Source organism: Pelobates fuscus, chromosome 5 (genome assembly GCF_036172605.1).
Source record: "Pelobates fuscus isolate aPelFus1 chromosome 5, aPelFus1.pri, whole genome shotgun sequence".
Taxonomy (NCBI): Eukaryota; Metazoa; Chordata; class Amphibia; order Anura; family Pelobatidae; genus Pelobates; species Pelobates fuscus.
Genome location: NC_086321.1, coordinates 97947118 through 97967347, shown reverse-complemented (window position 1 = coordinate 97967347; position 20230 = coordinate 97947118). Strand labels below are relative to the sequence as shown.

The following is a 20230-nucleotide window of genomic DNA, read 5'->3' as shown; positions in this document are numbered from 1 at the left end:
ACACTGGCCATTTGAGATAGCCATAATGTTATATGAAGTGTAATTACCCATTGTTGGTGCTATATAAATAATAAAATAATAATAATAAACAATGTAACCTACCATATTCAGAAATCCATGAAAATCGTTTGCACTACTGTTGCTTTTTGGTATACAGTATATTTTTATTTCATTTTCAGGCAGTAAAGACACAGAAAATATCGTTTTTAAAACAATCTTTATTCTTTTTGAAGGTCTAATACAATGTTTTAAAGCAACTTAAAACGAGACACAGAGCTTTATCAAAGCTATAGCTCAAAATTTCATAGGCACAACTGTATTTATTGCCTTGTAAAGGCAGACTACAACTAACCATCTTTTCCTCCCCCAACGAAAGACCAATGTATTAATGTTGTTTTAACAAAGTAATTTTTAATGTTGTATAAACATTAAGCAGATTTTTTTTGTATGAAACAGGAATAAAAAATAGCAGCACATTGGGCAGCTAATGCAGTCTTATGGTGACAAATAATATGATCTAAGTGACATAGCAAGTCTTAACTTAGACGCATTAAGCCGTTATTAAATGTATATAAAATTTGGCATGTATAGCCCATGTCAGGCAGTGAGCACAAAACTGCCCAATTTCTTAACCTAACTAGACCACCACACTAAGTCACTTTCCCAAATGGTATACCATGCATAGCAAAGGCCTATCTTACAGGCAGCACACAATTGTCCTGATTAAATTCAGTAGCGATTTTATCTTAGCTCACAAAATTATCATTCACATAAGAGAAGCTCCTGCTTCACAAGGGCAAGTCACCATAAAATGCTCCAAATAGCTAGGTCACCAAACATTTGCTCTGATCCACGAATTGACTAATCTTTACCAAAACATGTTTTTGTAATGTAGAAAGAAATATCGGCTAGACACTTGTGCTTCAAAAACTGTATGGTGTACCTTTATCTTGAGAATAGTGCATGTACATTTCATGATAAATAAAATTTTAAAATAAAACAAAACTCTTCTAGCCCAATCAATAATGCAGATTACAATAAGTGGAGCATAGGAGCAAAGACTACTTTGTGACAAAATATGGCTTAGACTTAAACACCTGTAAGCTCCCAGAGTCTTAAAAATAGATGTTTGCATATTAATAGAACTTTCTTAATCAGCGTAAAATTATCAATAAAAGTTAAATGGTATGGATTTTTTAATACCAAATTACTTTATGAGCACGGAACAACATAAGGAGAATAGATAAAAGAGGAAACATTTGGATGGGATTTTAAGTGGATGTATATGTATGCATACACTTGTGAGCCAACAAGGTGCAGTAGGAGGATTGAATCATGTTAATTTACTAGGTATAGTCCAACTGTAAATCATGGTATGCAGCAACTAGACAATGGAAAGCAGTGTGACACACTGTGCCAAGTTGCATATTGTCACACAGCATTTTGGGGATGTGGCTGAAAAAAATCCCAGGTTGCTGTGAATAAAGTAAGGTCTTAATCTGCTTTTCAATGTGTAGCTGATGCATACGTATAGGTTTGAAACTGTACAGTGTGTGTATAGTGTATATGGTGTATACATATACAATATAGATCACTCTGTAATGTGGGGTGTGGGGGGGGATATTAAGTAACCTATAAAAAGCCACAAGTTCAAAAATATTGTCTAACCACCTGGTACTGAAAAGTTGAAATGTGCATACACTTTTTGAGTTTTGCAAGAGTTGAGTATTTTGATATTATAAAACGCTTCGGCTATGCAATCTGCAATCTCGTTTGCACAAGTAACCATGGACATACATGGAAATGCAAGGACCCCGATATATTATAAAAAATTATTCTGTCTGTATATGCATTACAGAATGAAGAGCTCATTAGCAGACACCTACATGTATTTTGTAAGTGGGGTGGCGTTAAATGAGCACCAAAAATATGGAGAGGAATAATCCATTAAGAGATTAAAAAACAGAAACAAAAAAAAACAAAAACACAAAACTGAACGCACATCTCAATGACCAATTCGTGATGATTCAGTAGGCAAAGAATCCATAGCACATATATTAATTGGACATTGTCAACAAATAATACAAAAGCAGGTAATTGCAAATACAGCAGAATACAAAGCCCTAATAGAACATACCACTGCTTAACAAAGAGAATATCCAAAATTGAAAAAATTGTATTTGCAGTGGTAAAAGTGCTAAAATAATACAAGGTTAGAGCCAGTTGTTTGTATCCTACAGTATTTTTGTCCTGCAACCCAAACATTAAACAACTCTTTGGAAACCTGTCTACTAGTCACACAAGGCTTGGCCCAACTTGTGACTTTACAACGGCGGTTGGATAGCAATTCCCACTACCTTCATTAATGATTGTATGAGGAATATAGGAGTTGCAGTGAAAATATTTAAAGAGCATCAAGCTAGTTACCAATGGGTCAGACAAGTTTGAAAAAAAAAAAAAAAAAAAACCATTTACGATCTTCATTTACAAAATCGTCAATGTGAGGAAAAACAAAACACAAACCAACAAACCAACCATCAATGAGGTTCATCCACTAAATTTTGAGTTGTGGTTTTCTGACAACCAATTGTCTTGGCAAAGGGAGATTCATTTTTTTTTTTTTTTTTAATATAAACTATTAAAGTGAAGTGAAATTTATGCTGTCAATTAATCACATGTCGCGGTTTAATGAATAAACATCTATGTTTATAATTACGTTGTCCTGCACGTCAATATGTATGCTATCTTTGCTAAAATTCATGCTTCATAGAAATATTTCTTGTTAAAACATCTGAAATAAATGCAATAAAATAACTTATTGTAGAGTTTGCATGCTAAAAAAAAAACTAAACTGAGGGGGTTGTAACGGTCATCTTTAGCACATGTTATAAATTTGTTGCGTGTCTTCAGCCTATCAACAAGTCATAAGAAGGACAGAGGCAAGGATGCAATTTCAGATTATCTCTTCAAAATTTTTCATGTGTCAACAAGCCATGGTGTGTTTTATGGACATTGTCCATAAACACAATTTGCATGTGCAAGGTCTTTTCAATGAGAACTATTGTGTATACTTTTCATAATTATATGTGGCACATTTCATGCATGCGCGATAAGTCTCATTGAACGCTTTCAAGACCGACGAGCAGTCAGGACAGTTGCAACAGAAAGGGATTTGCCTGACTGGCCATGAAGGGGATAAAAAGGTTGTGTACTCAAGCCAATTAAAATGTTACATCAACCCATTTGAAATAGGCAATTATTCAAATTGGTGCAGTCTTTAAAAGGACTAAAATGTGCAAAGCACGTTAACCAGTACCATTACAGGAAATTAATACAACACTGTCAAATTTGGATATTTTATGTTTATATTTCTTTATATACTTTAAAGGTTTATTAATAAGCAGCTTTGAAGCTCATTAGGCACTGCCCAACAACACATTAATCAAATAATTGTATTGGATTTTGAATTACTTTTTTTTTTTTTTTTTTTTTTTTAATCTTGGGCTTAGAGCCAAGTATATTATACAAAGTCCACTGTAAAATAACCCATTTAAATTCCAAGTTTCTCTTTACCCCTCCCACCCCCAGATCCCAACACAGACATGTACTGCACATAAACACAAAAAAAAACTAGCATAACAAAACGGTAACATTTTTTTTTCAATGAAAAGGAAAAAAAAGGTATGTTATTGGTACATAGAAAAAAGAACAAAAAAAAAACAAACAAAAAAACAGCTTAAAGAAAATTGATGTTGCATAGCATTAAGGATTTAGCAGTCAGCAAAATAAAAAAGACAGTATGGTATTACGTTTCATTTTGAGAGCTTGTCACCCAATGCTATGTACATTATATTATATATATATTTATATATATGTATATATATCTATATCTATATAGATATATATGCGCCTTTTTAAATCCGTCATCTTCCACATTAAATAGGTTTAACTGATTTTGTTTTAGTCTTTAACAAAAACACTTCTCCGGGCACTTTGCGGATTACACTTTCTCTGACTGAATGGAATAATGCAGTTCGCTTTTTTTTGTTTTTTATAACATTTCTTTCAGAAACGATGGAAAAAGTGCCATTCTGCTACATATATTTTCTTTCTTTTTTGGGAAAATGAAGAAGCAATCCACAAGGCCGTGTAAGTAGATCCGCTGAATGATATACCAGAAGTCCTTAAGAAAAGGGGTGGAGGTGAACTGTGTTGCCAAAACATTTTCTCCAAACAGTGCACCTTGGCTTCTCGGATCTGCGGTGACCAACATTTTAGCTGGTAAAGCTTCAATAGAACGTAAACAAGCACCATGGTAAAGGCCTCTAGGTACCTGGAGGCCCGGAGATAGGCTTATAATAGCATATCTTTCTGTTGCTGTGCTTCTTGTTCTTAGAAAGCAAGCATGATAGCTTAGAAACATACATTCACAGCTTAACACTCATCTCCTGCACCCATGGCGAAAGAAAGCTCTTATACCATCTGAAGACAGCTTTGATACTGCAGCTCAATCTTGTGAAGGAGACTGACAAGGGAGCTTGAGATTTGTTTGCCTAAATAGGCCTCAATGTTGTCGATTTACGAATAAACTCCACAGTTTGTTTATGTGTTCATCGTCTTTGCTGAGCATATACAGGATATGCTAGCGTGACATTGAGAGAGTCATTGTGCTGTACAAGCGATGTGTGTTGGTAATGGAGCACCAGTTCTTTCAGAGAGCTGTACAAATTGTATGGTTCTGCAAATCCATAACCAGTAAGGGTTTTGTTTATGACACAGTGCTTAACCTCTCCGTCCGCCCTAAAATGAAAGAAATTTTTTTTATTTTCAATGTATAATAGATGTAACCCATGTAGCAAAAAAGCCAGCCCCATTTCGTAATACAAGAAAAAAAAGTAAAGAAAATGCTTTAGAACACAAACACACGAAGAAAAGAAATACATACACCACAGAGCACGCGTAGCATCCTTGCTTGCTGCTCTCGCGCACTAGGAATGTTCCATCTCTCTTTCCACGTAACAGGTTCTCAGCTTGAATTCGATTTATATTCCCAACGTTCCACGTCTTCTCTTCATGATGTGGCAAATCCTCATCTTCCACTGTGGAGTACTGACTAGATTGAGACAAGGGGGGGAGGCTTAATATAAATTTGAGATGTTACAGAATATTAACTTCTAAACAAAATCACTAGCTCTTAAGTTGGATCTGTTTGTTTTTTTGGCATAGCAGATTGTTTTTTTCAAAAAGGCCTCCCCGCTGGTGCAGAAAGACACACAAAAGGGATGCATTTGAATAAATATAACAAACTATTATCAAGGTGCCAATTAATTCTTATATTGCCCAGATCCAAAATATTTTTATATTTAGTACACTTTTAATAAATGCTATAGGTTTTATACCCAGACTTAAAGAAAATATGTCATGCTAAAGATGTCTCTTCTAGGATCCTAGGAAAAACATGCTAAAGGAACACTCTGGGCCCCATAGCATCTTGATTGAAATTAGGTTGTTATTGCACTTCCTTACACATACGAACGCACTTTTTTCATGCAGGTTTTATGAATGAGAGCTACGGATTGGCTTAGAGCCCCAGCTGATTGCTCTAAGCCCATCAGTAGTGCTCCTGCCTGAGCTTTCCGTTCAAGAATTTCATAAAGTGGAAGGACAAGGGGACAGGATGATACAATGCGGGAACATAGACATTAGTGAACTGTTTAAACCCCAATAGTAAGAAAGCACCAGGGATCATTTTGATGACGTTGTTATGGTGCCCAGAGTGTTCCTTTCATTTGTACTTCTCCAATTTAGAATAAGGTTTATTTTATTGATCAGTTTAAGTTTCTTGCATTCCATATGGGCAGGAAACCAAATTAAGGCAGATATGAAGTGCCAATTAAACATCTAATGTCCTAATATTTGGGTATTTTCACACTGGGTTTTAAAACTTTTAGGCATCAGTCAAGAATAAATTAAAAAAAAATACTTACTCCTCTGTATTTTCACTGCCAAGCCATTCGTTTAACTTCTTCTGTCGGACACCTTTTTGTGTCAGCCACCTTTATAAACCAAACAAAAAGGCATAAACATTAGTGGTCACATTGATATTATGGTTAGCCAAAAAAAAATAGCTTCAACAAAAGAATACTTACATTAAGTACTGGTCTCTTGTTTTTCTAAGCTGAATCAGGTCTGGTTTGATACTGTTCATGCGCTTATCAATCTCACGATATTCCGCTGCTTGTATCTTTAGATCTTCTTCCAGCCTACGTTTGCTTTCAAAGATTTCAATAACTCGAGATTTGAGTTTTTCACTATTGAGATAGAGCCTGATAGAGGAAACATGGAAAATTAAATTAGTCCTTTCTTTTAGAAAGAAAAATGAACTTTGTATATCAAAATTCGAACTCATACATAGAATATTCCAGTTATCTTCAAAACATCCAAGCCTACGTATGTAGTCAGCTTCTTTGATGGTAGACAAAAACATATCTCCACCACTGAACTAAGCAATGATTAAACTAGGTAGCAAGCAAAAAGACTACTTCATTGGCAAATATCTCTACCAGGCAATAAGAAGGGAGGGAATGGAGTTTATATGTATTGGAATGTTAAAGAAATAAAAAATAAGCATACCTTTGTAGTTCTTTCTCATTTCCTTCACGCCTAAATTTGTCAATGTATTCCTTGCTGCATTTTTCTTGAGTTTGGCACTGCTCTTCAAATATTGTAATAGTTTCTTTAAATGCTTCTATTGCAGTTCTTTTCATCTGAATATCCTGCAAATTATATTAAAAAAAAAAAAAAAAAAATTAAGAAAAAAAAAAAATGCCACCTTGTTTTAGTATGAGTAACCACACAAATCAAACATTTTTTTGGACAAAATGTTTAAAATGTTTTTTTTATTTTAAATGCATTTGATGCAAGCAATTTATGCTTTTGACCACAGGCATACTATATAATGGAGAGATTGAGAGCCACAATTTGACACGTGCAGAGTGGGTGACTGTCAGACAGAACATTTTATATGGGGGGGTGGGGGGGGGGGGATCTCTGCAATTAATGCGCAGGACATACCTGAGACGTTCTTGTGTAATCTTCATACAATCTGTCATATTCCTGATTCTTTTCTTGAAATTGCAAGTTGTACTCTCGCAATTTCTTTCCCACAGCTTCAATACTGTCTTCTTGGACAACTTGATCCTTAAAAGGAGAGAAAAATAAATACATTATTATGATTTATTCTTGATATATCAAAATATTTATGTAAATCTGTCACAAATACATATTAGCAGGTCCACATTTACATCATACCTGTATATTTTTAATCTGCCCAGTTTTAAAGGTTGTTTTGAGGGTGAAGAATAGACTACTTTATTATAAAGGCTCTTTTTATGAGAGCTCAAAGGGAAGAGTCAAAATATTATTTCTATCCTAGGGTTCAAGCCATCTTCTTTCCCCACCTACAAAATGGTGGAATGACATCAGCTGTCAATCAATTTACACTAGGTGCAGCTGACTGTAAGGCAGCACTCCTTAAAGTAATATAACAATAATATTTTATCATCAAACAGTAATGATAAAATATTATTGTTATATTACTTTAAGGAGTGCTGCCTTACATCAATATGTATTCTATATTGAGCGCTGATCCTTTTTGTGAATTCTAATTATAAAATAATGCCTGCACTGACAGAACAATAACTGGGCATATAGGCATATTTGGATAAAGGTTCATTATGCTAAAACAGAAATCACAACATAGCTTCTTGAATGATTATTGCAGAATGCTATCATTTTGTGGAATTCATATTGAGTTGTGCAGCAATTGTATAAGCTTTACTTGGCCAATTACCTGTTGAAACCGGGATACTGGATATAACAGTTTCACATCCAATTTAGGATTGTATTGGGCCAATGACTCATTGCGATAATGGGTAATCAGTTCAACCACAGAGTTGAATGTTAACGGATCAGAAAAGCCATATTTTCCATCCCGATGAAAGATTTTAATTAACTTGTTATTTCCCCCTTTCCTAAATAAGAAAAACAAATTTATAAAGATAAAGTCAGACGGGCATTTGTAACAAAAAAAAAAAAAGAAGCTGTCAGCTGTATATATAGGAGGTTAAATAAAACCAGTAGACATTTACCTTAGTGTAAGAGTGTAGTCGCCATGCATCTTGGTGGATGCATCTCGTACCAAATAGGTACCATCAGTGGTATCACGTAGTTTCTCATTCACTTCCTCCCTGAATGAAAAATGGCAAACAAAGGAATATGTTTTTTTAAATGAGCACACAGAACCCATTTAAACAAAGTATGCAATACAAACACACACACATGCCAAAGAAACAACCACCTCAGGGAACAAAACTAAATAAAAAGATTTTTTTTTAATTCTTTTTTTTTAAAACCATGCATAAGGGAATGAGAAGAAATATAAAACAAAGCATTGTAAACTCAAGCTGTGTTCTTTTCTTTCGTCAACTATGACCCCATGGCATATAGAACACTTAAATATACTTGATTCTCTAGATCTAGTAACACTATGATCACATTTGAGAAAATATTTTTTTAATATTTTTTTTTTTTTTAAATGCTGTATATAAAGGTAACTATGTTACACATAGCAGGAAGATTGGTAATTTAGTATTCAGTTAGTGTAAGGCCTTTAATATGCAATATATCCACCATATGTAAAGTTTAATCACAGCTACCTTATATTCACACTTAACTGCAATACGATTATAAATCCATAAAAAGTGCAGTATTACCTTGAGATATCTCCCCAGTACCATTCAGCATCCTGTAGAGACATACTGTGATTCGTACCGTTGTTTGCTACAGCTGTTGATTTAGGAGGCTTTGGTGGCAATGCTAAAAAATAAATAAATAAATATATATTAAAAAAAAAAAAATAGACATATTCTGATAACAGTGTCCAAGAAATTAATTTTAAAATATACATTAATACGTAGTTACAAACACTCCCCATTCCCTCACTCCCCATATATATTCCTTTTATAATGGAGATTAATGAAAAGGAATTTACCAGTTCTCTTTGCAAGCTGCAATGACCAGAACAGTGGGTAAGAAATACTGTACTGAGCAGAACTTCATGACAAAGCAGTCCATTTTAATGAGCTCTGACATCAATAATTCCACAATGCCAAAACAGCTAAAAGCAGCGATCTATGACCCAGATATGTCTAACTAATCTTCCTATAAAAGAAGAGCTTTTTTAATCTGCTCAGCAGTGCAGCCAAACCTCAGATTCTTCTTGTATATCAATTGAAAAAAAGAACTTGTTATCTCCATCTACCAGTCTTAACCTTTGCATAATAAAACATTTTGGGATTAATTCCCAGGGATATGCCTTCTGTTACTATATACCATTCAGTTACCTTGAAAAGTAAGAGTCTTGACAAGTTAAACATTACATCATACGAAACACAAAGGATGACACTGGGGAAGGGAAATATTGTTGCAAATCCACATATGCAGACGCTTTGCTAAAATGTAAGCCATCAGTCTATATACCAGCAAATATTAATTGCAATTTTTTATTTAATGCCAATTACCAGCTAAGAAGTGCTAATATAACAATGAAATTGCACAAATCAATAGGCAACCATTGTCTATTGATAACTAATTGTACATTGTAACATGAACAGAAAAAGAACCAAATTCTGTATTTATATCACATACAAATAAAATCAAAGACATAAAAAAATACACATCAATACCTGGGGCTTCCATTTCTATATAAAACATAAGTTCTAACCCTTGATGTATTTCTGTTTTAGAATATTCTGGGACCAGTTCATCCGTATTCCACACAGCGTTGAGCATTATAGGATAGGACAGCCCACCTAGACTTCCTTTGAAATGGTGCTTAGAGAATAATTTAAAAGCTTTAAGGGGCTGCACTGTAACCCATTACATCATTCCAAGCAATCCAACTGAGTGTACCAATGACGAGCCACTCCTGTCTCACTAGTCTTTTTTTGCCACCTTGTATCCACATTCGCACTGGAGGGAAGATGATTTGCATTTGAAACAATCATAAAAAAAAAAATCATAATAAAAAGGGCTTTACGTTTGGCTGCTCGCATTTTGATTACATTACGTGAGCTTTGTAATTCGGATTTTATGACCAGGCAGAATGGTACATTCCAAAGCTGGCAGACTGACAGGAGCTGATATGCTGCAGCAGCACGTAGCCCTTGCATTCTCCTGTCTTCCTTCCTTCCAGTGCAAGCAGGTTTACAGACAGCCAAAGTCATGTCTGAGCTGCTGAAGGATAATGACTGGCTCTAATGCTAACCAGTAACACTGCAAAGAAAAGGTAGTAAAACTGAATGTACAAATAAAGCCACAGGGGGCAAAAATGCTCAATGCTGGTGCCATGGTGTGGGCATATATCACACCGCTGTCTTTATCTGCACAGGACAATAGCATAAACAATGTAAAGGGACACTTTACATTGAGCAGGTAAGGAGCACCTATCTTGCTGGATCCAAAGGACGCCAAGTACTACACTGTGATTCAGTGTTAAACCAAAGAACACACAATGACATCCTACTGACAGCATAATCTCTGAGTTGCAATATAACATATTCTCAATGTTGAACGCCATATACACCCTTAGCTAGTATAGAGAGAGGATCTTCACATTGCTGGGCTAAAACGTACTTCAACACACTCTATTCAACTAAACTATAGGGTTGCAGCACTGGCCAACACAGAGGAATTCTCTTTAAATAGATCATACTTAATTGTTTGGGATTTATGAAGGCACCAAAAATATTCTGCAAAGCTGTTCAATGTGCAGTCAGAACATAATTGACAAAAGTGAGATTAGACTCACAAGAACAAAGGGGAGACCAGGCCCAGCTCCGGTTATCTTAAAACACTTCACAAATATATTGATGCAAAATTAAATTCAAGTGTGGGAGGCCTCAAGTTTTTTTCTTAAAATGACAAATCTGAACAAGTATTAAACACAAGGCACACACGTTGTCTGCCCGTCTCTCAAGATCGTGTTAGAATGTGTTAATCATGCTCTGAACGACAAATTGTCACGCTTACATGATCAGGTGGACACTCAGCCCAAACCAGTCTAGCTAGCTATGAATGTCTGAGCTAAAGACTACAGAACAGCAGTGACAGGTACATTTCCACTGTGTCTTCAATCTCCTGGTAGGAGTAGAGGAGCACAGTTTCCCAAAAACCTTAACTCCTTCTTTGCCACAGAACTTGCACAGGGTACAAAGAAGAGACCGCCGCCAGATTTAAACTTTAAAATACAAACTAAAGTATAAATGGTAGACACAGTCACAAAGTTATAGCATAATAAAAATGACTTACTTTGGATATCATGCATTACTATTCTCCAATTTCAATAAATAAATACCAAAACGTCCTTAAAAATTAGAATGAAAATAGATCCTATAGAAAGTGCTCTGTGCATGTATGAAAAGAATTAAATATATAATCCGAAGCTCAAATTTCCATTCGTGAAAGTCTTGTGCAGGAACAACTGGGCTGCTACTTTGTTCACTGATTAAGCCGCAGAGGTAATGCAGTGGAATCTAGTCCTTCATTTCATGTTAATGATTACAGAGTGAAGGCGATTTCAGTACTGTACTCAGGAGAGGGGGCGGGAGAGAGGGAGGTGAAGAAAAAAAAAAAAAAAAAAAAGATAGCAGTAGAGGAGAGGGAGAGAGAGGCTGTAAGCTTGCACGTCTCCCAGAGATAAAGATCTCAGTTTCACCATTAACTCTACCAGATTCAAATATTTGCTGAGCTAAGGATTTCAGGTGGGGGAGGTGCAGAAGAGGCTGTCATTCGACGTGGAAGCTGTCATCAGCTAACAAGTGGCTGATGTGGGAAGCGCACTCTGGTTTTAGCTCCGTAACTGAGACGACCATTGTGCAGGGACTTAAAATAGCCTCAGTAACCGGCTGCTGGACACAGTGTTCGAGCAAAGTTAAACAGTGAGAGCAGCCAAAACCAGGAAATGGTTCAGCTAGCTAGCAAAAAATAGAAGCAAAGCCTTGGCGTGTATGTACCTCCAAGAGAGCAGACTGACGTGTCTGCCTTCATATCCCCTCCCAGCTGTCAAACCGTCTGCTACACTGCTGCTCCTAGAACCCGAACATCAAATACTGATACAGGTAGATTTTTAACTAGCATTAACTTTGCAATCCCAGTATGCTCGCTGATCATTCTAGGCTAGATAAGTCTCTCCGGCAGAGGGATAGGCAATCATTGTTCTGCATGTATTTACACAGCATTCTGGCCAACTCAATAGTTATTTTCAGGCCATTTTAATAAGCTAGGAAGATTTTAAAAAAAAAAGTAAAATAAAATAAAAAATAATTTTAAAAAAATGGATGGGTATTGATATTTTGCCAACCTGGCCTACTAAATATTTTATTCATGGGAGGTTTTTTTTCTAAAACAGCTAGGGTTATATCTTGTAGCTACACCCGATGCTTAGAGAATGGCTTTGCTCTTTTTATGATGGTAGAACTAGAGTCGAACACGTTTTCATGTCAATAATATATAAATGCATAAATGGTCATTTAAGAAAGGCATTGGGAACACACATTACAATGGGCATGCTCACTAAGCTGAAAATTAGTGAGGTGTGTTTCGATGACTATTTGGTCTATCAATTTACTTTGCAGATTGCATTCACATACAGCGGAGCAGTAAATTTATTAATTTAAAAAATAATAACATTTAAAAAAAAAAAAAATCAGTAATTTTAATTGACATCAAACTTTTATTCCTCTACTGCTGGCAAGGAGTAGGACCTTATAATCATGCCAAGCAAGCCTGCCAAAGCTGTGCCTGATGAAGTGGTTAAGGTCCTTATTTCACTTAGTTTACCATGAACTGCTGCCATAGAATGTCCTCGAATGGAAGATGAAAGGAAAACATAGCCAAAGGAGAACTTGTAATGGCACGGTCTGATTATCCTGGTAATGTGGCAGCAGACTGTGCCAAAGGACAAAGGATAGCTTCACTGAAGTGTTGTAGATGGACTGCCAGGTTACACGCATGACAAATCAAGTATCCCCCAAAATTGTTTAAACGGAATATAGGTCTGCATTATATTCTAGTGGGATTCTTTGCAAGTTTTACATTCACAAACTTTGCATAAAACATTTTTTTTTGTAACGAAAATTGAACAGCAGCCATGTTTTACATAAAACACTTCAAATACTTAGAAGCTAGCTGTCAAATTCTGGCAATATGTCTCAACTGCTCCAGGGATTTGTCATACCTTGCCATACTTACTTTGCAATATGAACAGACTTTTGCATTTTAATTTTTCAACATGACAGTCGCAGTGATAAAGGTCTGGCTATACGTCAGTGATAAGATTTGTGTAACAGTTGGCAGTACTGTGGAGGCTTTGCTAGAATGCAAACCATGAGAATATTCAAGAACACATTGGTTCTGGGTTATTCATGACAAAGGATATGCACTAGCCTTAATGGATATGCTTTTTTTTTTTTTTTTTTTTTTTTTTTTACTATAGCCTCCAGATAACACTCTATAAAGAGTGATATTCTATATACAACACACACAAATTGAACAGCTAAATTACTTTGTAGCAAAGCATAGAGAGATAAATGGCGAGAATAAGCAAGCTACGCTATGTCTATCCAACCTCATGCAACATTATGACATGATTTCATGAGTCTTGGGGGAGACCATTCTGAGTAGACACAATCGCAGGAGGCAAAGAACCTGCACACTGGAGTTTAAATGTGTGTGAACAAGCCTTATTGGTTTATTGAACAAAAATATGAACCAGCCCTATCTTTACATTAAATTAACCATGTAGCAATTGGTATCATACAAGACAGATGGATTTGATTGAAACAATTGCCAATCGGCAACTAGCAATTTGTTATATTTTTCTCCAAATCAAAAGTATTTCAAAATTAGTGACACAACAAAATTCTACAAGGAAGACAATCAGTAGGAACATTTTTAGAACTTTGCTTCACAAGTGCTCTTTATACATAACTCCCAATCATATTCTACCCAGAGAGTGAGAAATAAACTGATTAAACAGCGACCTCTAGTGGACAATTCTCCAGACAAGCAATTTCAAGTTTAGAAATGTACAAAGGAATAAATGATAGAAGACGCTATTAACATATACAGTATAGGAGATGTGATAATCATTCAGATGTAAACAAAGGAAAAATAAAACCATAATAATGACTCTTTACATTGATCCTTACAAATATATCTCCACTAAATATCCAAACACTGCAGACTAGAGATGTGGAGGAAAACCCCAGCACTGTATGAATGTTGACAGGCAAAACTGACTTGTGTACGTGTGGTGTACAGCATTTCACATGTTTCCATTCACAGTATAAACATACACAGACTCACATCACAACTTTTTTTTTTTTCCATTCTGTAAAAACTATCCACGGGTGTTATAGAAATCTCTTGTAAAGACAATTAGAATTATTATTTTTACATCTCCAATTAAAGCGGATTTCCCATGGCTTGCTTCTGACACTTCACCATTAGATGAGATGCCCAATTGTACACACTGCCTAATAATTACCAGAGTTTCTTCATGGGAACACAACGCCTGGCACGGCATGTATTAAAATGTACATGGAAACAGGGCATAGTTATTATATTGTCGTTTTGACAAAAGAAAAGCGGAGGAATCATTAAAACAAATGGCCTCCATGTTGATTTTTAAAAACTTTTGGAACGTCACATCCAGTGATTGATGGGTATATGGAAAAGCCATAAGGGAGCATTGAAGCTCTTCCCCAAAAAGGCCTGAGGGGAACTAGTGCCTCATGGAAAAGCTAGACAGAGGTCTAACTATCATTAAATGTATTTCCATTTTCACAATACCTTTAAACTGAAAAAATACCTTTAAACTGAAAAAGTTGTTTCCTTCTTAAATGTGAACTATAGATAGCCAATTTACAGCCAAGTAAACAAAGTAAAACAATGAAAATCATCATAGTGTGTGTTCTTTTAAATTTATAGGGTGGATTTCTACATTTAGTTTTTTACACAAATACATTTGTTAAACATTGGAAACAAAATATAACAAAATATTAAAAATCTTGATAGGTAGCCGTTTCCCTGCAAATCGCTGAATCTTAAAAGTGGCATGCATCACAAGGTCAAAAGAGAGAACCATAATTACTGGAAGGACTTTCACAAATCAGACCACCTGCACTGAAAGACACCTGGACAACCACAAAACAGCTTTAGGGCATTGATGGGGTTACGACATTGCAGACTTGCACACTACACTGCCTTCCTTTCATAATTAACATTGAGGTTATGTCCTGTGGAAGCACATGTTCAGACTAAGAAAGGCAATACTGCGCCACAAAAAAAACAAAAACACACACACACACACAACTGCAGTACAAGAGGAAATGCTTACAACAAATACTAAAAGAGGTTCATCCCCCCCCACTTTCAGAGTTTATCAACAGTCTAACACAGACTTTCAACACAGACTTTCATTTCAATGCCCGGTAAATGATCTGCTCAATTAGCTTACTCCATATCTTAGCTACAATAAGAATAAGAATTCCTGAAAGTAAGAATTCTGTGACATTCCATTTAAAAACAGCACACACAAATATACATCATTATACATATACAAATCTACCTTCGAAATGGAAGAAGGCATTCACGTTTCTTTAAACCTCTGAGGTTGATGCACATTAACAGGTACAGGCATGTGTGACCACATAACATTTAAAAATAACTTTATAACCGTTCCGTTCAAAAGCAAAAAAGTGTCTGCTAAATGTGCTTAAATTATGCACTTTAAAAAAAAAAAAAAAAGTTATTTTTGTCAAGTCAAATCTACAAATATCTAAAAATACTAGTATTTTAATTTTCTGCAGCTCGTGGCCTGCAGGGACAACGTCTAACTATTATCTATTTTTTTTCCCCGAAGTTAAGAATAGGTGATGCAAAACCCCTTCTCTGCCTGACCCCTTTGGCAGGAAGATTTTCTAAGAACTGCGTGAGCATGTTTACACAGTAAAAGCCTTCAGGATAAATAGTACTGTACCACCAAGAATATGCTTTACCTGGTGCAGCTTGCTTCTCATTCCATTCACTTGCAATAAGAACTTCAAGAATCTGAGCGCTGTATTCAGAACTGTCAGCACTGGAAAAAAAGAAAAAGATGGCTATCAAAAAAAATAAAATACATAGAGGAAAAGGAAAAAACGAAAAGTACAAACGCACATGCTCAAAATATAGAATTAAAGACTAACATGAGAGGAAGAACAGTTGCAGCAAGATTTACAATGCAGACAAATCTATTTAGAATCAAATTTAGTTTGTTAATATTTATTTTGAAGTTAGGAAGATTCAGTTTTAAGAACCACTGGCCATCGAGGTTTGTCAAACTATCTTAACATACAGTTGGGGAGGGGAGGGGAGGAAAAAAATTGCTGTGTACGGTCTCTAAAAAAAATTTTTTTTTAATTAAAATTTAGCAAAAGAAAGAAAGTTTTACATACCTTGATAATTGGTTTCGGAAAAGAAGTGGGCTAAAAATTTCGGCAAGCAACTTTGCACTTAACAGGTTTTTGCTGGAACTTTGACAAAGTTGAAAGAAATGTTTCAGCAGATACTGGAGTGTGAGCCAATACTGGTGAGGTACATTGGCAGATCGGATGATTTTCCTCAAAAGTTGTGCATAGTCGTCAGAGTTTAAGGATTCTGTAGGGCACAACAAATATCAAAACAATTTAACATACTTCAAATTCACACTGTCCAAAAGTTAGTTTGTTCAACGGCTCAATCTAGTACACTTTGTGAAACTTGTTGCCACTGACGTGACAAAACATTTCAGAAGGTGTGATTATTTTTACACGCTTGTGCTACTGGCTCTGAAACACCACCTCCAGGTCTGTTTGAAGGTTATCAGCACAGTATCCTGTCTCAAGAACATGTGACAGAAAGGGACTGTGAGGTTAGAAACGTCCTGCTTTCTCTATATGGACTTTGTGAAAAAGATAAGCCCCACACAGACAGGCAGGTGGTTAAACCTGCACAGGCTGCTGAACCTAGGAACATTATGTCCTCCCTAAACAGGTTACATTTGCCAGCACTGATAAAAATAAAAAAAAAGTTAACAATTACCTCTTTCTGCACAGATAGAGAGGCCTTGATATTGTTAAACATTACACTTTTTATTAGTCTAAAAAGTTTGCATTCCTCCCACATGGAATATCCAACAGATACATAAATATATATATGTAACAAACATATATATAACACATATATAACAAAAATATATATACACACACACACACACACATTTTATTTATTTTTTTGAAGGGAAGAAAAAAAAGAATGATACACATATTCATTATCTTTCTCCATACTTTAAAAAGTTAGGGGGAAAAAAATGTTTACAAGTTGTAGGATAATTCACATACAGAAAGATATAAACATGTACTTCATTCTGATCATTTACCTCTGACAGCAGCAAGCATTTCATTGTAAATTAAAGCTGGAATGACAGGGTTAGGCAGATCCAAAAGATATCGCTTTAAAGCATCTGACAAAGTAGGTAAATCAAACTGATCCAAATCGACTGCGGACAGATCTGCATAAAAATAAAACAAAATGGTTAAAACATATTCTATTTACTAAAATGTAGTTCTACAAATCCCTAGAGGGATTATTTTGTCTTGGTTATATAACTAGCAGCCTACACTTCTGCCCCACTCTGATTAGGAGTCATTAGAGAAGAAGTAAAAATGCTCACATAAAAAACCCAAATTTCACATTTAAATGAAAATTGTTCTGTTAAGGCCATGGGCACAGTATGTATATGTAACTAGTTAAGATTATGTTCCAAAAATCACCATAAACTAATATGTTGCACTTGGGTATTCTGCAACTACCTGGGGATTGATATTCACAGAGATAAAATTTGTCTGTGTTTTGCCTATAAATATGTTATACAAGTAAGAAGCATGATGTATCTTCTAAAGAGTAGTGATTGACTGAATTTGCCCAAAAGCAAAACCTCTAAATATTATATACGCAAACACCAAAAATAAGAAATTAAAAGCCAAAGGAAAATGACCGTTTAATGTAACGTGTGGTCTGCAGTGCCATCATCTGGTAGGAATGCAGAATGCTAGAGACTTCTGGGTTGTTGTTTTTTTTCTTTGTAATCAGAATATGTTTAGAGTAATGCATGAAGAAAATATAAAAAGCTAAATTGTTTAGTAATTCTCACCTCTGTGACACTTCCCATGTTTTGCATTAATCCAAGAACTACATTCTAAACCACACTACATTGCCTAGCAGGTGTAAGAATGTCACTTATTTACTATGCAGAGCTAACCTATGCTTGTACAAAGATGTGGAATATATGTGCCTAATGCTTTTGGATAAGCTTCTCAAATAATGTAATATTTAACAAAAAAAAAAAAAATTAGATAGATAGATGATAGATAGATAGATAGATAGATAGTTTTAAATATATATTTTATTTAAAAAATTTTAAGAGTATTTACAAAAAGGCAGTAAACCGCATTTATCGTGCGATATGATCCTAGTTATACTACAACATGGTATTATAACAGTTCTGTTGTAAACCACTTACCGCACTCCAGGATCTGCCTTAGTTCTGTCACACTGCTGGAACCTAGAGTTTTGTACAATGTCTGAGACTCCAAACCTGAGAGGGAAAGCACTGTCTGTCAGTGTTTGATAAATACAACAATTATCACATATCATTATTGTAAGAACTGCACAAAGTCTGTGCAGTGCTGAAAACATAACTCCCTGAGCATACTAAGCCATTTTTCAGTTAACAGTCAAAACAGACAGGGATGAAGGAGATTTCTTTTGTTTTCCTGATCCCTAATGGCACCCGATTTTAAGACATATATATGGACGTTAAACTGTTGTAACAACCACCCTCCACTTCGGTCCTCTCTCTATAACAATTGGCCCGGTTTTGGGATACTTCCATAAATAGAGCAATCCTCCCTTATGGCGCTGACATGCTGGCTTCAATGCCAGAACTTTGCTCCAGAATGTCCTATTGGACCATATTTTTATGTGCATTAAATACAGCTCTAACATGCATCTTCCATAAATTGTGCACAGTGTTCTACATGCAGCAAAGGAGGAACAAACAGTAGCAAGCATCATATAAAAAAATATGGGTGGTTAAACCCAAGCATGGACACATGGTGGAAATGGAGGAAGGGGTAGGGGGTAAAAGTTAGGAATTGCACCATACCAGCTTGGCTTTTAGGGTAATAAAAGAAGCTTACCAACTATTCTAAAGTATACTTAATGTGATTAAGAGATTTGAGAAAATAATTAGAGAACAGTATTTTCAAACCGGTCATATAAACTGTTCTTTGTGCTTCATGCTCAGACTTATCCCAATCTGTACACCGTGCAAGGAAATGTACAAATCTTTATGTGGGTGGGGGGAAATATCACTTTCCTAGGGCATTCTGTGTGACTGATGTTTGCATACAAGGTCAACATGCTTTTTTTCCACCCTTAGTTTACATATATTTTCAGCAAATCAACAACTCAACTACCTATGTATTCATATTTATTATACTGCACATTAACAGGGCTTAAAATTTCAAGACCTAGATTATTAGACAGGCCTCGCCACTGCAAACCTGGAGTCTATGGCACGTGGAATATCTACCCGCCAGGGTTAAATTTACATTTTTTTCCAATGGCTAGTGGAAAGTGGACATTTTGAGCCCTGATATTACTATATTAAACAGTCCCGCCATGTTTATATTACAGAGTGGACACTACTAAAACTAACCTAAACAGATCAGTAAGCTGGGCTGAAAAGGAGTTTGTGGTCATCATACAAACTACCATACCTTTTTTCTCAATGGCTTCTAAGAGCTTGACTAGCACCGGAGAAGCAACATCAGGAGGTGAGAACTGCTCAGTCAGATCAGGAAGTGCAAAACCTGCAGTAAAAAGATTGGAGGAAAAAAAATAATCAATGAAAACTAGTCATAAACCAGAAAATCTACTCATTAACACTGAACAAATAAAGTTTTAGAGAACACCACATTTATTGCTTTTCATTCTAATTAGGTGATCTAGCACTCATGAGTATAGTCAAGTCTAAAAAAAAAAAAAAAGAAAATAATATGCATTACTTAGTCAGTCTGTAAAA

At 35.5% G+C, this 20230-nt stretch overlaps 1 protein-coding gene across 4 annotated transcripts in view; it reads right to left on the bottom strand.

The window, feature by feature from the left end:
* Positions 1 to 200: 200 nt before the first annotated feature.
* The window catches only part of PIK3R1 (phosphoinositide-3-kinase regulatory subunit 1), a 55049-nt gene continuing 35019 nt past the window's right edge, over positions 201 to 20230 (bottom strand). For 3 of the 4 annotated variants that reach the window (XM_063454088.1, XM_063454091.1, XM_063454089.1), the window contains exons 2-15: positions 19926 to 20018; positions 18665 to 18739; positions 17522 to 17653; positions 16560 to 16761; positions 16122 to 16201; positions 8775 to 8877; positions 8151 to 8249; positions 7853 to 8033; positions 7075 to 7200; positions 6634 to 6776; positions 6150 to 6326; positions 5988 to 6056; positions 4946 to 5113; positions 201 to 4800 (exon numbers count right to left, since the gene is read on the bottom strand). In XM_063454088.1, the coding sequence (XP_063310158.1) occupies positions 4611 to 4800; positions 4946 to 5113; positions 5988 to 6056; positions 6150 to 6326; positions 6634 to 6776; positions 7075 to 7200; positions 7853 to 8033; positions 8151 to 8249; positions 8775 to 8877; positions 16122 to 16201; positions 16560 to 16761; positions 17522 to 17653; positions 18665 to 18739; positions 19926 to 20018 (1838 nt within the window). In that variant the 3' untranslated portion in view covers positions 201 to 4610. Of the gene's footprint in view, positions 4801 to 4945; positions 5114 to 5987; positions 6057 to 6149; positions 6327 to 6633; positions 6777 to 7074; positions 7201 to 7852; positions 8034 to 8150; positions 8250 to 8774; positions 8878 to 11370; positions 11639 to 16121; positions 16202 to 16559; positions 16762 to 17521; positions 17654 to 18664; positions 18740 to 19925; positions 20019 to 20230 lie in introns of those variants that run through there. The other variant, XM_063454092.1, reaches the window with a different exon arrangement.